Below are 16,035 nucleotides of genomic sequence, written 5' to 3'. Positions count from 1 at the left end.
AAAATGCAAAGGCGATGTTGTCTTTTACTGCCTTTATTGATTTCCTGGCTTTTCCATCCTCACCGAACCAACCTGAGACCCTCCGGTGCTGAGTGAGGTGTTAGCACGACCAGACCCAGCAGAGCTGGACGCTAACATTCAGCTATGGGATGGAGCCGCCTCACTCCTGAAGCAAGTAGCTGCTGTTCCGCTATGACCTGCTTGTATGTGTTGGCTAGCTCCTGCAGTGTGTTTTTAGCTGAAATGCGGTGTGTGCTGCAGCCCAGAAACATGACTGATGAAAACAAAGAGTCCACCCAAAAGGTGCAGGTCCACAGTGAGCCCAGAGACGCTTAAACGCACCATCGATCTGAGGAGAAATAGTTAGGTGACAGCTTTAAAACAACAACAACCTGGGGAATTATTTCAACATTAGCAGGAGCCACCTTTGAGAGATCCTGTTGTCCATCTGAAGACACATAAAAGCCAATTTCTTTGACACACGGCTGGATGTTGGGTCACAGACATACACCCTCACAGACACACACGAGCGCCAGACTATCTAAACAAGCACAGATATATGTCCTTTCACCGTGTTCTTTACAGGTCTCCTGGCTGTTAGGTGTAGGTGTGTTCCCCACTAATATCAACAGCCCAGGCGGTGAACATATCACGCAGGGACAGGAGTAAATGGTGTGTGATAGCATGTAGCATTCTCCGACCACAGCTGAGGAATGTGAGCTGAGGAATTTACTGCACCTAACGGGGATGCTTCTGCTCCATGTGTTTTTCAGCTTTGAAAGCATAGAGACGGAGCCTCCCCGACGATACTCCTGAATTATGAACACGGACCAGACTTGTGCAGGCCTTTGATATCTCTAAAGCTTGAACAAGTGCTGCTGCGACTCAAAAAGTTGTGGGCAGAGAGAACCCAAAAATGATTTTCTTACAAATGTTTGCTTAAAGATTATCAAGTTGTGATTCTGCATGGCAAAGTCATTATGTCCGAACAGTCTTACATAAGAATGTTTTGCTATTGAGAGGAAAAACATACAGAGTCGACAGCTGAACCAGTGGGTCTGCGAGTGCTGGGCCCGGCGCCCACGTCCAGTTACACCAACGACAGTTTTAAGCTTCTGTCAGGCTTCTTTCACTCAGCGCTCCTAAATGCACCACACTGCTGCCAAACGTGCATTCTTATTGGATTATCACCGCTCAGACGGCAGAAGATGCACAGCTCTGACACTCCAATGGCCTCCCGCTCAGAAGATCATACATGCAGCGCTGGTTGGGGGCTGTTGTTGACTTCATTACGCACCAATTTGTAGTGAATTCCAAGAGTCACTGCCTGACACAAAGCACGGCTTGGTGGTTTTGCTGGTTATTAGGAACCTTGTAATTACACCCCTAAATTTCCAGAATCCCCTGGTAAAACATGCATTATTATTTGCTGACACGATTTTTTGATAAAACCGCAAGATTCATACGCCTCATGAAGAAAATATGAGAGCATGCTGAAGTGCTTAAGGCAGGCTGCAGCACACCAGACCAAATCTCACTAGTAAATCGCATGACCACATTTGCTGATATTCTTATGTGTGCAATATTTGTGCACATTGTGCGGTGCTGCTGCTGCTGCTGCTGCTGCTGCCGCTCAGCAAGCTTCTCCTCGCAGAGCTGCTGAGTGAAGGGATTGGACGGTGGGAGGGCCAATCGGCAGCAGCGCAGCAGGTTATTTGAACTCTCCACACGCAGCTTCAGGGAAAGCAGACAACATCCTCGGACTTTTTCGAGCATTATTCACTGCGAGACTGTCATCATCTGTGGGCTCCATCTTCTCATCTGGGCTCACAGGAAAGACCAAGACAAACTTTTGCAGCTCTTTTCAAGGATCCAGGATGGGAACCTACTGCATCCATTTACATCTGGAAAACTACTGATGCACCTGTTGATTGTGGAAAAATCAGCGTGTTTAAGAATGAACAAAGTGGCTGTGATGACGTCTGACGCTCTGCTTCGTTTGGAGGACAATCGGAAAGATGAGGAGCGGAGCAGATTGAACTGTGTGGACGTAGCTCAGAGCAGTTTAACAGGCGGCCAGAACAGAGAGCTGCTGCAATGCCGGGAGACCCCTGACAACAGCTCCCCTGGCAAATACAGGAGATACGGGTACGCCTCTTTTGTCTTTGGTGGAAATGTCTGATCATTGTTGTAATGCCATGACCAGCTGCTGTGTTATACTCTTTACTACGTCAGGTGGCTTTAGATTTCATCCAAATAACGTGATATTGTGTGACTATCAAAAGCCCTGACCGGACCCCGATTCAACCTCTCTACCGAAGGGCAATTTAGTGGTTCTTGTGAATCTATTAGGTGACTCTTGACTCCTCCAGGTCTCGTTTGGGTGGGGTCAAAGTTCGTCACAAGCGACAGGTGCTTCAGGACATGGCCCGACCGCTGAAACATTGGCTGTACAAACATCGAGACAACCCCTACCCCACCAAGACCGAGAAGGTCCTGCTGGCTCTGGGCTCACATATGACACTGGTGCAGGTGAGGAACGAGAGCTAGCAGGGGGAATGACAAACCAGTTCCTCCTGTGTTCAGGTTTGAAGTGAAGCCAATGTAACGAGTGGCATCTGTGCAGGTTTCAAACTGGTTCGCCAATGCCCGCCGGAGGCTGAAGAACACAGTTAGACAGCCAGACTTGAGCTGGGCCCTGAGGATCAAACTCTACAATAAATACATCCAGGGGAACGCTGAGAGGCTGAGTGTGTGCAGCGATGACACCGACTCAGATGGTGAGGGGCTGCTTAATCCCTTTATAGAGTATTAATGCCCCGTTAAGACGGAGCACAAGTCTGGATTTGGAGCTCTAACTTTGCCCACAGAAGACATCAGTGAGAGTTGTAGTATTCCAAACATTCATAGGAACTGAAAGAGTAAGAAGACATTTTTTATTTCCTTGATCAACGCATTTGCTTTCTTTCCCTGGACTGCAGATGAAGAATGCCCCTTACAAACACCGATGTGCCAGTCAGACTTTGGCAGGTCGTCTTCCCTCCAGTGTGGGCTCGAGAAACAGGGCGGCGTTCTCGCCATGGCCGACTCTGCCAACAGCGATGACAGCGCCTCGCCCCCGTCCAAGTACAAGAGCAGTTTACTGAATCGCTATCTGAACGACACCCTGCGGCACATGATGGCGGCCGAGGCAGATGGCGTCAGTGGAGTCCGCAAGCGACGGAGCCACTCCGAGTCGTTCAGCTCCAATGACTGCGAGCGAGATGTTGTGTCCCCGGCGTCCTCCTATGACACGGAAACCAACTTTGTCTACCACATGGGTGAGAGACGTCAGTGTTTGTCTGTGGGCGCGACGTCGTCACACGATCAGTACTTCTCTCTGAACTTTGATTAAACCATATTGAGGGTGATAAACCAGAGGCCCTAAAAAGATATTAGCTCATAACGTTGTGTTTTCATGGAGCCCAAAACAACATAAAGGTTAGACTGGGAGGAAATAAATTATAGCCCCTCCTGTCAACAGAAATCATTAAAGCGTTTTCCTTGTTAATTGCAGATTTATGTTGACGGTGAATTAAAACGACAGCTTCACGAGCCTGCTTCCCCTCAGTTCATTTTAACAATCTGCAGTAAAATAAGAAAAGACCGAACAGCGACGCGTGCACGGCTCCTCAGAGCTCCCTGACATTGACAAATCTCTGGTGTTCCACTGAAAGTCAGAAGCTCTGTGAGATTCAATTAGAAAGTTTCAGCATAACTGCGAGGGAGGTTGACACCTGGGTGCCCTTTCAGTCCTGTAGGGAGCACGGTGCACACTGACAAGCCTCAAATCAGCGAAGGCCCAGGAGCCAAAGCTTTCACAAACATTACTAATAAGGACTCATGCAGACGCTGAAATCCCTCATTTTAAAATTGGATGGAGCTGGTGCTGGCTGCCGCCGCACACCGCAAATATCATTTCCATACACTAGAATGTGCCATTTGTTCCGCTTCAGCTTCTTGCCATGGTGGAAATGTCCAGTCCAGTCTCAAGGACAATTACAGAATGTCTAAGACTTTATTCTTCCCAGGGTGAGAAGTGGAAAACCTCAGCCAAAATGTAGAAGTGGAGCAGTTTGTCACTAAAGCAGTGAAGACGTCTCTGCTGTACTCAACTGTGAAACAACGCAGAGCGAGATCGCTAATATCCATTTGGCTTCCACAATCAGTGTTTGCTTCCTTGAGTCATGTGTGCTTTGGCGGTCTGTTCCTCAAGTGTTACTTTCCTACTCACAATCGATATAAATTTACCAGAGTGGTGACAACACTTTTGAAACCGCCTCGACTCTTTAACACGTCTCATAAGATTCACTGTAGCATTAACCAAATCATTTTTGAGTCTAGTTTCCTGGAATAAAATAAAGCCTCATCACAGTGTAAAGAGCGTTTTTTAGTGAATGTACAATGTTGTAACAATTAGTGACACGAATGAACCCCGGAGGTTTAGCCTCAGATTAGCCAGGTGGAATAACTCGACCATAAGTCATAATCGAAGCAAGCTAGCATATTTAAACGGTGTAGAGAACCAGAGATTTCGTGTTCCAGTCAAAGAATATTTTGTGCAATGCATAAACTATTCTGATGACCTCATACTTTACCGACGTCTGTATGGTAAATGTGTGACTCGCGGCTGGTTAGCTTAGCTTAGCTCAGAACAGTGTGTTTGGATGTAGGTTGTTCTAATCAGTGAAAAGAATGAATCTGTTTATTGGACAAGCCTGAATTAATGGATGATAATTCAAAACCTCAACAAGCTAGCATCTTTACAAGAACGGAGAACCCGTGATTTCATGTTCCATATACGGAATTCTGTCATGCATACACAATGAAACTAGTTTAGACTGTATAACCGCATCTATATCTATCTATAACTATCAATGTTTATGTAAAGTAAACCTTTGTCATTGGATGATTGTCATGACCTCCTACGTTACCGATGTCTGCATGCTACATGTGAAGCTACAGCTACTTAGTATATCTATAAAGTGTCTATAAAGCTACTTAGCACGTCTATGAAGTTATAAAACAGTAGCAACAGCTTGCCTGGTCACCCGTCATGTGAAAGCTCGCAAATGAATCCCAACAAAAGCAACAAATGCTGGTCTGACGGGGAGACTCCAGTCCAGCCGGGTTAGCCGTTTCCATGTTTCGTGGTTTTATGCCAAATTAAGCTAGGATAGGCTAAGTGGCTGCTAATGGTAGCTTCATAATTACTGTACAGACACAAGAGGGGTATCAATCTTCTTAGCAAAGTTTGGCAGCTAAAAAAAGTGGATTAGCATATTTTCCGTAATGTTGAACGATTCCCTTCAACATGTCATTCATTACTCGTACTTCAAATCATATTTCTTTTGGAGGAATTTGTGCTTTCTTGAACTCATTACACACGATGGGGCAGCACTGTTCAAATGTTTGTGAAAACTTTTAATGTATCCCGGCTGGTCATATTAAGGGTGTTTGCAACCCAGTACGGCTCCTCTGTGGAGGTGAAGTGGAAAGTCAGGCTGCCAGATTCAAGACAGGACCTTACACCATTAACACATTTATACTCTGCCTGAGAGACGGCTAAAAGAGTCGCTGCACATCAAGTGATGCACTTAGAAGTGAAGCCGCCGCTCACACGGACACTTAGAACTTATCAGTCAGAATCCTACTGGCAGTGAACGTCATGTGATGTTTCTGTACAAGACTGAGAATCCAAAAGTGAAGTATGTTTACACCATAAGATGTGGAGCGTGCATCAATTCAGTATTTCCCTCGACAAGGCAGGAGTGCCATAAATGTGACTAGAATGGTGTTTTATTGGACACAGAGCTCTGAAAAACCGATCTGGACAAACGACTTGCTATGTTTTCCACCCATTTTGTTGCAAATGAAAACATGCATGCTGAGCGGGGAGTTTCTTGTTCGCAAACACATATCCGCACTGAGGAAATAAAGTGTTTACATTATTTTCTCAGTACATGGCTGTTTTCCACTGTGGACCCCAATGACACACCTGCGAGACGGACTCAGAGTTACTGGAGCTCGGAGGAATGAGGGGAGTTCAACCTAAAACTGTCCAGCGAGTCCAGTTTGAGCTAAAATAAACGCGGCCCGTGTTCTCTAGAACGAGACTTCTGGTCCCACGTCCACATCAGGAGGAGTCAGCAGGCCGACGTCGTTTGTCTGTACCTCCTAAAATGATCGCAAATGATTGTTATCAAATAGTTTGATGTTGTAATCTGGTTGTTGTTTAGTAAAAAATGATTTCGGAAAGCATAGCATAGCAAAAATAGATCATTTTATGCTAGCATAAAATAGTATAGCAGCACATCATAGTTAGCATAGATTATATGGTAAAGGCATTGGAATATATGGTATATGTAGCATAGCATAGTTCAAAAGAACAAAGGATAGTGTAGTATAGTACAGTATACTATAGTATCCTACAGTACTGCACAGCACAGGCTTGTATTGCATTATATAATAGGGTGGTATAGTACAGGGCAGTAGTCGAGTGTAGCAGTGCAGCTTAGTAAAGTCCATCAAGTTTGAGCACTGAAGCTCTCGATGAGGTCTAAAAGATCATGATTGGGATTAAAGTAGTACTTCCTGGGTTAAATTACTACTTCTGCAATGTTGGGAGATTTTTGTCACCATGGTTACAACAATAAACACGTGGTTAACAGAGGGAGGCTCTCATGATAGCTTTTGTTGTAGGTGTTGTTTTAAACAGCCTGAACTGGAGTAGCTAGACTCAGGTTTAAATGAGGTTCAGGAGGTTTCTTCCTGCCAAATGGCCTCTCGAGGGCGTCTGTCTCCATCCCTCCATGTTCCCCCTCTTCTCCTGTTGAGGGTGGTGGGGGTGGAGCCTATCCCAGCAGCCTTCACCCTGGACAGGTCACCAGTCCATTGCAGGACCAACACATAGAGACAGACAACCATTGGCTCTCCCAGCCACGCCTACGGTCAATTTAGAGTCTGGATTAACCTGGTCCCCTCTTGATGTCTTTGGACTGTGGGAGGAAGCTGGAGTACCAGAGAGAACCCACGCAGGAACAGGGAGAACATGGAGACTCACCCAGAAAGACCCCGTGCTCCAGCCGGGACTTGAACCCAGAACCCTCTTGCTGGGGGGCCACAGTGAGGACCACTGTTCCACCGGGCCACCATCTGTCTCTTAAATGGAAACAGACATTGTGGAGTTTGCAGAAATGATGCAGGTGATGGTGTTGGTCTTAGAACAGTAGGACTCACTCAGCTCAGTATGCAAGCCAGCTCATGGCTAGCTTAGCTTAGCATAAAGAAGAGAGTCAGCTTCTTTGGTTGTGCTCTGAAGGTCACGACGTCCGTCCATTCAAACAAACTCGATCTGATTTGTTTCATTTGTGTGTCCACATCTCCACTCAGACCAGAAACTGGCCTCCAAGCGTTCTGGCTGACCTTTGCTGCTGCTGATGCACTCCACACAATGTTTTCTCTTGGTAAAAAAATAGCGCTTTCCTGGCATGTCGTGTCAGGGCTAAATAGAGAAGTGCTTAGGCACGTTCAGTAGCGAAAAAAGCATAAAACAGCAAAATGATTTACTATCAACAAGTAGTTGCTCTTGGCTGCAGCCTGGCTGTAGTAATCGGAGATGGGGATGTTTCGGGCTGTTTGCATTCAAAGACTTTCACAGAGGGCCTTTAATTTCCCCGTCTATTGCTCTCTGAAGAAAAATTGGGTTTGACCAGCTTCTATCTGCTCCAATAAAATAAGGCAATATTCCAGAGCTGAAATGGAAAATATCTTCTACATATATCACATGCTTGTGCCCTGACCACAATATAAAGCAGTATAAAATTACTACGAGCTCCCATTTCTCATGCCCCCGCTTCTGAAATAGCCAGAGATCATTTTATTTCAGGGCATTGTGAGAGCAAGGCAGGTCCGGCCTCCGTCCACAGAAATAGGCAGACTGGTGCACTCATTCATAAGAAAACACTCCTGCCTGATGCTGTCGCGTCAAAGCAAAGGATGTTTTCTGAGAACATAAAATTGTCAGAAAATTCCACCAGTCAGCTGCATATCGCTACACTAGCGTAGCTTCATTATTACGACTGTTAATTAGATTTAGTAGGTCGCATCTAAATCTTTCAACACTTTTGTCCAGAGTGTCTGCAGTACCGATGTGGTAGAGAGCAGTAAGAAAACAATTCTCATGCATGCATGTTACAAGCGGTGAGCTCCTCTCAGCTTAAAGCAGACGCCGACTGCCCTGCCAGTACTGTGTGTTTGCAGTTTCACTCCTCACATGTACAGTAGTACAACAGTATCATGTTTCAGTACGTGTTTCTCCTCCCTTGCAGACACTGTGGACTACACATCAGCTAAATGCGGCAGGTAAGCCCCCTGGATGTTTGACCTCTCGTCACATCAGTTGTATTTCACCTCCAGATCCTCCCATCTTGCTCTGGCTTCACGTCCTTGGTGCCACGGTGATTTGCAGACACACTTGTTTTTCTTTAAAATAGTCGCAGTGACCAGCAGCAGGACCGAGGCCAGCAGAGACGTGAGAACCAAGGCTGGCGGGAGATCAACGCCGCCGTGGCTCTGACCAACTTGGCCCAGGGGCAGAGCTGCACAGCAGACCAGAGCAGTGTAAAGGCGCCCAGCGCCGCCGCCGCAGGGCTGAGCTGCACCCGGGAGCCGTTCTCTGTTACGAGGACCCATATCATGGACAGGATGTGCATCAAAGGGCCCGCCTCCGCTCTGAGACAGAGCTGCACCGCTGGGCCCACTCTCACCAGCCGCATCATTCAGAAGTCCTCTCATATCTCTGAGGTCCAGACTATCAAAGTCGCCCTGGCAAACAGCGTGTAGGCATTTAATGTGAGCATCTGGCCGAAGCCCATGGTTCCGTATAGGAATAGCAGATGCCTAATAACCTTCTAATATCTGTACAGCCTCTGAGACCGTCCTTTTGTAATAATGATACAGTAAACTACCCTCATACATTGTTTTCTACTGTTACCACTATGTTCCTGACGTCTTCCTTTGGCTCTCTGTTGCAGTAAATTAAATTAACTTCCAAGAGACTGGATTATCATCCAATGTTTCAATTTGACAGCAGCTATAGAATAAAGCCAATGTGAAACCTGTTGACCAGTCTGTTGCTCTACAGTAAATCACTGCTTTGCCTACTAGACTGTATTTAGTGGTAGTTTTCATGTGTGTAATTGTAGGTCATGTAGATTCATCATATCCTTTGGAAATGTGCTTTATACATCTGCAGGGAAGCAGAGTAGCGCTGAGGTCAGTCCAGATGAAGGTAAATCCAGTGTGAGTTACACAGAAGCCTTTATTTCTTGTTTGTTGACATAAACGTCGGTAAATCAGCAAATATGATGGACGACGTTGGAGGCTCAGTAGCTGTTTTTGGATAAGACATGAAGGTGCTACAGACTAATAAATATTTTTAATAATATTGGCTCAAATAACTATGTTTAAATGCACAGGGGCCACTTGCACTGATGAACCCGCAGACAATGAACCCAACCCTGTAGTTCCTCTCAGCTTTACAGGAACAACAGAAGCTTTGAGCTCATTGTTTTGGTTCCCAGCCCCCAACAAAGATGTTTGGTTTGGTCTCCATCCCTGTCAGTACAGATTTATCTCGTTAAACACAAATGTTCTCAAAACAGAAGCTCCAAAAAACTATTTTACGTTACCTACCCGGCACACATGTCAAAGTTAGCAACTGTGATTTACCTGCCTCTTACCAAATATAAAGTTAGCAACAGTACGCTACTGCCCTCATAGCAAATATTAAAGTTAGCAACTGTTTGCCTAGCAAATATCAAAGTTGGCAACTGTGCACTACCTGCCTGGCAACAAATAATAAATTCAGCAACTGTTTGCTACCTGCCTAGCACAAAATATCAAAATTAGCAACTGTGAAATACCTGCTGTGTACCAAATATCAAAGATAGCAACTGTGAAATACCTGTTGCGTACAAATATTAAAGTTAGCAACTGTGTGCTACCTGCCCAGCACCAAATATCAATGTTAGCAACTGTGTGCTACATGCCTAACACCAAATACCAATGTTAGCAACTGTTTGCCTCCTGATGCCTTGCAAATATTAATGTTAGCAACTGTACACTACCTACCAAGTACAAATATTAAAGTTAGCAACTGTGTGCTACCTGCCTAACACCAAATATCAATGTTAGCAACTGTTTGCTTCCTGATGCCTAGCAAATATTAATGTTAGCAACTGTACACTACCTACCAAGTACAAATATTAAAGTTAGCAACTGTGTGCTACATGCCTAGCCCAAAAATATCAATGTTAGCAACTGTCCACTGTAGTACCCATCACCTGTTGGTAACTGTGAGCTACCACCACATAGCAGTTGGACAAAGTTAGCAACAAGTAAATGAGCATGTAGCATGTAGTTGCAGTCAGGACTTGGTGGCGTGTTCAGTAAAACTGATAGGAGAGCAAACATGGAACCTTGCACGTGGACGAAGTGTTACAGGATGTCTGATGAGCAAATAGAGAAACGTAAAAGGTGACGTCACTTTCACTCCTCTACGCCCACTGCAGGTACCTTGAGGAAATAATGTGATTAAGTACGTACATCGCTATTCTCTGCAGGGAGGAACTAAATCTCAATTCTAAATCATTATGGTAGATAATCACTTGTCATCCATGACAAATGCTTTGATCTCAGACGTGTAACTTGCTAGCCGGTGAACGCCTACTTGACTTGTCTCGACAGCACACCTGCTCAGCTTCAGGACTGGCTGTGCCCTGGTTTGCTGTATTTCGAGGTTTGATTAATTTTTAAACTGATTGAAATTGATCCAGTATTGAGAACGCTGGAACCAGCAAGCACGAAGGAGCTGCTGAGTATCCCGGCAGGTCTTTGAGCACAAGGGAGGTTTGCCTCCAAGGCTTTCTGCCACAAAGTCTTAACAGAAAGCCTGCCAGAAAGTATTTGTAATATGTGGCTAACACTGTCAAAGGTTCTATTTTAACCCGAAGCATGACGTTCTCCTAAAACTAACCGAGGACTTTTGTTGCCTTCCTAAACAAACACGACAGAAAACTGAAAAATATATTCTAGACAGAAGCAAAGAAAAAGTCAATATGTAAAAAAGGATCCTGGTGAACGCTGCGACAACTCACCGTCACTCAGTTACTGTGGTCTAGACTTGGACTTGGTCACTTTTCAGTCTTTGTTATTCTATTTCCTTGTGTTTTTCTGTCAGAAAGAGGCCTTCTGCCAGAAAACCCTGCTGGTAGAAAGCAGACAGGCATTTACGTGTCAAAGTGCGTCCTCTAAAAACGCTTGTTTTTGCAACTGGCAGACAAGGATAATTATTCTACGAAGAGTCTGACAAGTCCATGGACAGTATCCCAACTCAGATAGACCTTCTCCTGACATCTGGGGTTAGCAACGTGTGCACAATACTTGTTTGTTGATGTAATCCTGCAGTGATTCCGCATGTGCAGATGCCAGGTTAAGACAATAATTAAAGCTCGTAACACGACCTCTCCTCTGTCTGCAGCAGGTCGATCCACTCTTGGAACAGCGTTTTTATGCTGGGAAATTGGCCTGAGTGTAGGATTTCTTCTCCCATTTGACTGGCGGTAGTTGACCCAGTCTCAACCATCGCATGCTGGTCTGCAAGGCGCAGGGTGAGGACGGAGTCAGAAGACAAAACCACAGCGGGGCCCCGTCCCCCCAGCGCACTGCACCGATGCGCTGTGTTTTTGCATTTCATTTTATTTCAAGCTCCAACATGAAGGCTCCACTCTGCTCGGCAGCTCTCTGCCGTTCACACCTGCCGAGTTCAGAGACGCGACAGCAAAAATCTGTCCAGAGTTCACACCTGCCAAAGTACTTAAACCCAACTCTGAGGTAGTTCCCACTGCAGTAGGTGTCCCCAGGACCAGGTTTAACTGTGAGCTCACACACACACACACACACACACACACACGATGACAACACTGGGAGCCACACGCTGGCACCGCGGCTGCGGGAATGCTAATCCTCAGGGGAATGTCTGGGCTTGAGGGGAGCATCCTGTTCCATCTGGGGACATCCTGACACCAAACATAAGCTTGTAATCACACACCACCCTCTGCAACTATTTCACTAAACATTATTAACAGGATTTTTCCACCCGTGTCCTGGTTTCAGTCTGTTTTTTGACATTTTGTGCAAAGAATGTTTTCAGTGCTGCATGTACTACAGGCCAGTCATCAAGCATGGAAACAGCACCTCACTCCCGCTTCCACTGCAAGCCTGCTTTTCATTAGGTGGGCTTTTAAATTACATGGAAACTAAATGGCGGTGTTCCAACAGCAATTAAACAATAGTTAAGTCTTGAGTGACTGCACCTTGAGGTTGTCGTTTATTTCAGTTTGAAACAATACATACTTTACTGGACCATAATTATAATAGCAAACGTCATTCAATGTTAAGGCAAATATCACGTTAGTGTGCGGCAGAATCTGATTAAAACAGCAGAGGAGATCAAAGGAAACGAATAAAATGAATGACAACACAGTAAATCCGTATGACACTGCAGACAGGAAGCACTTAGGAATGTTCTATATGTGTGACTAATGCCTCGAGGAAGTCAGAGGGAAATGATACGGACCACAGCTCCACACAAACACAGCTACAGGACCGAGGGAAGCTTGCAGCATCGATTATCTTCAAGTACTCAATCAGTTGGGATTCTGGAGAACTCAGATGAGTGAAGGGGCATCTTTTATTGCAGGAGCTGGTCAGACTTTAAACCCAAACCAACTATGGTCTGATTCATACAGAAGAAGACAAAGAAAGGTGTGGCTGCAGAACAGGCCAGGGCCCGACGACTGACCTGGCCAGTATCAGCCTGTCTCAGCCCGACTGCCGCATTTTAGGGCCCAATCAGGTGATCGTCTGCTTGCTGCTGGCGATGATCCGCCAGCTGCAGCCTGCAGCAGCTACACCTGGCCGCTGGGTTGTTTAGCCCCTCCAGGCTAAAGGGTCCTAGCGCAGGCAAAGAGGCTTGGTTCAATTCAGAGGTGACTTCCTTGCATTGTTTGTCCAGTAGAGCACTCCCATGTTGTTCTGGACAATAAAGATGGAGAAACACTTTTCTCATAGTATATACCGCATGGATCTAAAGAATATCTGCTTATTAATAAGTTATTGGAACCCCCCCCCCCCAATATCAACACTGGAACCCAAAACTTGCGCATCAGTCAGGGGACAGACGTACAGCTGCGGGAGAGTTCTGGCACGACGCAGCTGGATGAGGAGATGCAGCCGTTTCACTGAACGGCTGTGAGTAACGTGCAGCACACACACACACACACACACACACACACACACACACACACACACGGGGACAGGAGAAACGGGGTCAGGAAACTTCCATATTGATTATCATTTTGATTTGAACTTGTCAAGCTATGTTCCTTAAGCTACAAATTGGTTCATGTTATCGGCGTTACGCTGTGAAACCATGCTTGAATCTCTGTTGCCGGGCGGATAAATCCAAACCAGACATCCTTCTCTTGCATTGGTTCAGATAATTTAAAACACTAAAGAAGACAAGAGCTACCTGACACGCTCCTCGCTCCAGGTCTATACAGGAAGTACTGACATGTGATCGTTGAAAATGAAGTGTGCAAACAGCAAAGTCCATGTGACCAACAGAACTACTCCAACTTTAACTTTTTTCAAAAAGTACTCTTCCACCTTCTCCAGCTCACGTTAATTCTCACGGTTCCTTTCTGCGTCAATCTGGTGTCATTCCGTTTCGTTAAGTCCAGTTTCAAGGTATGGAGCAGTATCCTCCACACGCCCTGCCACCTCTGCCCTGCTCCTGCTCCCCCAGGCGGATCTTCTGGCCTGGGTGTTCACTCTCCCACAGCCCCGGAGTCTGGAGGATCTTCTCTACAAGCTCCTCGAAGGCACACTGGACGCCATCTTTGGTCTTAGCACTGGCCTCTACATGAAAAAGATTTATGAGATCAGCACTTTCCACGATGTTACAGGCAAAAGCAAAAAGTACAGAATATATAAATAACGGGGACTAAACATCAGCTTTTAAATGCAAAGAAACATCTGTCTTTTACGAATACAGCCAACATAATGACACAGACCCTAAAAACTATCCATGAGTTGATAAACAAGACATAAAGACGCAGGAAACGATTTAATCTACCGAGGCAGAGACGTCCAGCAGAATGAAAACATCCTCCCAGACTCAATGCTCAACTTCTTCTTGCCCAGCTCCTTTAAAACCTCTTAACGTAGTCATGCTAAAATGGAAACTCCACCGACAACTTAACCTAATTTCCCATGCAGGGCCAGATTGGAGCAGGGAATCAGGACCATGTGCAGACATGGATTCAATAAATGACCGCCCGCTAGATGCTAATCATAATGCACTTCTTCTGTGGTGGATGCATCCCTCAGTGCAGCGCTGACAGAAGCGACTCCAAAACGCCAGCACAGTATAAACAAGGCAACAAGTCCAAACTGAATGCACGACTTCCTCAGAGTTATCGCCGCGGGCTCCAACGGCACAGTACAGTTTGACTGAGGAGCCGTGTGGTGGTGAGCTGAGGTTTCATTTATGGCTGCGACGGCCGCGTCTGATTCACTCTTGAATACCTACCGATGAAGAGCATGGAGTGTTTCCTCGCAAATTTCAGACCTTCATTTCTCTCCACTTCGTGATCCTCCTGAAACACATAACAGCTGATTAGCGCCATGTGCAATAAACAACCGCAACCCACAGATGCGCCGACATTCCCGCCCCTCCTATGAATTTGGCGTCATGACTCATGGCGTGATGGCAGCTGCACTTCAGTCTGATCTGAGCTCAGCTGTGCGAACGTTCTTCTAATAAATTGGGACGTGGATTCTGACCGATGCTTCTGGTTGGTGAGGTATGAATGTGAAGATGGTTGAGGAGGAATCGGTATAATCAATTAATCTATACCATTAATTCATTAGTCTATATATTTAATTAATTAATATATATCATGAATCAATTTTGTCAATATATATCATTAACCTATAATCGTTACTTAATTAGTTTATATCATTAATTCATTAGTCTCTATTATTAATAAATTTTATTAATATATATCATTAAACTTTATCATGAATTATCTATATTATTAATTTATATCATGAGTCTATATAATTAATCTATATCATCAACATATATCATTAATTAATTATTCTATATCATTAATCTATCTCATGAATTAATCTATATTAATCTATATCATTAACATATATGATTAATTAATTATTCTATACCATTAATCTATCTCATGAATTAATCTATATTAATCTATATCATTAACATATATAATTAATTAATTATTCTATATCATTAATCTATCTCATGAATTAATCTATATTAATCTATATCATTAGTCTATATAATTAATCTATATTAATCTATCTCATTAGTCTATATAATTAATCTATATTAATCTATATCATTAACATATATCATTAATTAATTATTCTATATCATTAATCCATCTCATGAATTAATCTATATTAATCTATGTCATTACCATATATAATCAATTATTCTATATCATTTATCTCATGAATTAATCTATATTAATCTACATCATTAGTCTATATAATTAATCTATATTAATCTATATCATTAGTCTATACCATTGATCGAGTTCATTAATCTATATCATTAATCTGTATCTTTAATATAAATCATTTAGAGGCTTTCAAGTGTTGTGGACATGTAGGAAAACTATTTTGAACATTCACAAAGTTTCTTGGTGGTTTTCAGATTAATATCACATGAACCTGTGTTTTTTAAATATCAACGTTGGTAAATATTGCCAATAAATCAGTTGAAAAAACTAGCAAACGGGATAAAAAATCCAAGGTTGTTTGTCCTCAGAAAATGTGTTCACCAATACAACCAGAGCCTCACCACCATCACCATCATCATCACCATCACCATCATCA

The 16,035-nt window shown here is 44.2% G+C and overlaps 2 protein-coding genes across 2 annotated transcripts in view; one reads left to right on the top strand and one right to left on the bottom strand.

The window, feature by feature from the left end:
* The first annotated feature begins 1,208 nt into the window (after positions 1 to 1,208).
* Positions 1,209 to 9,122, top strand: LOC147261125 (homeobox protein Mohawk-like). The gene is made up of 6 exons (XM_086204837.1): positions 1,209 to 2,148; positions 2,373 to 2,532; positions 2,627 to 2,780; positions 2,982 to 3,320; positions 8,370 to 8,403; positions 8,535 to 9,122. Exons 1-6 carry the CDS (start codon positions 1,919 to 1,921, stop codon positions 8,881 to 8,883), a joined length of 1,266 nt encoding a protein of 421 aa, XP_086060963.1. The 5' UTR covers positions 1,209 to 1,918; the 3' UTR covers positions 8,884 to 9,122.
* A 3,285-nt stretch (positions 9,123 to 12,407) lies between these two features.
* The window catches only part of LOC147261124 (ras-related protein Rab-18), a 7,776-nt gene continuing 4,148 nt past the window's right edge, over positions 12,408 to 16,035 (bottom strand). Inside the window, exons 6-7 of the mRNA XM_086203011.1 lie at positions 14,696 to 14,762; positions 12,408 to 14,022 (exon numbers count right to left, since the gene is read on the bottom strand). Of these exons, the coding sequence (XP_086059137.1) occupies positions 13,847 to 14,022; positions 14,696 to 14,762 (243 nt within the window). The 3' untranslated portion in view covers positions 12,408 to 13,846. The remainder of the gene's footprint in view (positions 14,023 to 14,695; positions 14,763 to 16,035) is intronic.

This window comes from Aulostomus chinensis, chromosome 5 (assembly GCF_037954235.1).
Source record: "Aulostomus chinensis isolate RoL2024-O1b breed Wild chromosome 5, RoL_Achi_v1.0, whole genome shotgun sequence".
NCBI classification, from domain to species: domain Eukaryota; kingdom Metazoa; phylum Chordata; class Actinopteri; order Syngnathiformes; family Aulostomidae; genus Aulostomus; species Aulostomus chinensis.
The sequence above is the reverse complement of the archived record's forward strand: the minus strand, read 5'-3'. Positions and strand labels throughout refer to the sequence as shown.

Excerpts from the sequence above, each read along its gene's own strand:
- LOC147261125 (XM_086204837.1), top strand. The coding sequence starts at position 1,919 with ATGCACCTGTTGATTGTGGAAAAATCAGCGTGTTTAAGAATGAACAAA. Across the intron at positions 2,781-2,981 it reads CGATGACACCGACTCAGATG|ATGAAGAATGCCCCTTACAA; the intron begins GTGAGGGGCTGC and ends CCTGGACTGCAG. Across the intron at positions 8,404-8,534 it reads ACATCAGCTAAATGCGGCAG|TCGCAGTGACCAGCAGCAGG; the intron begins GTAAGCCCCCTG and ends TCTTTAAAATAG.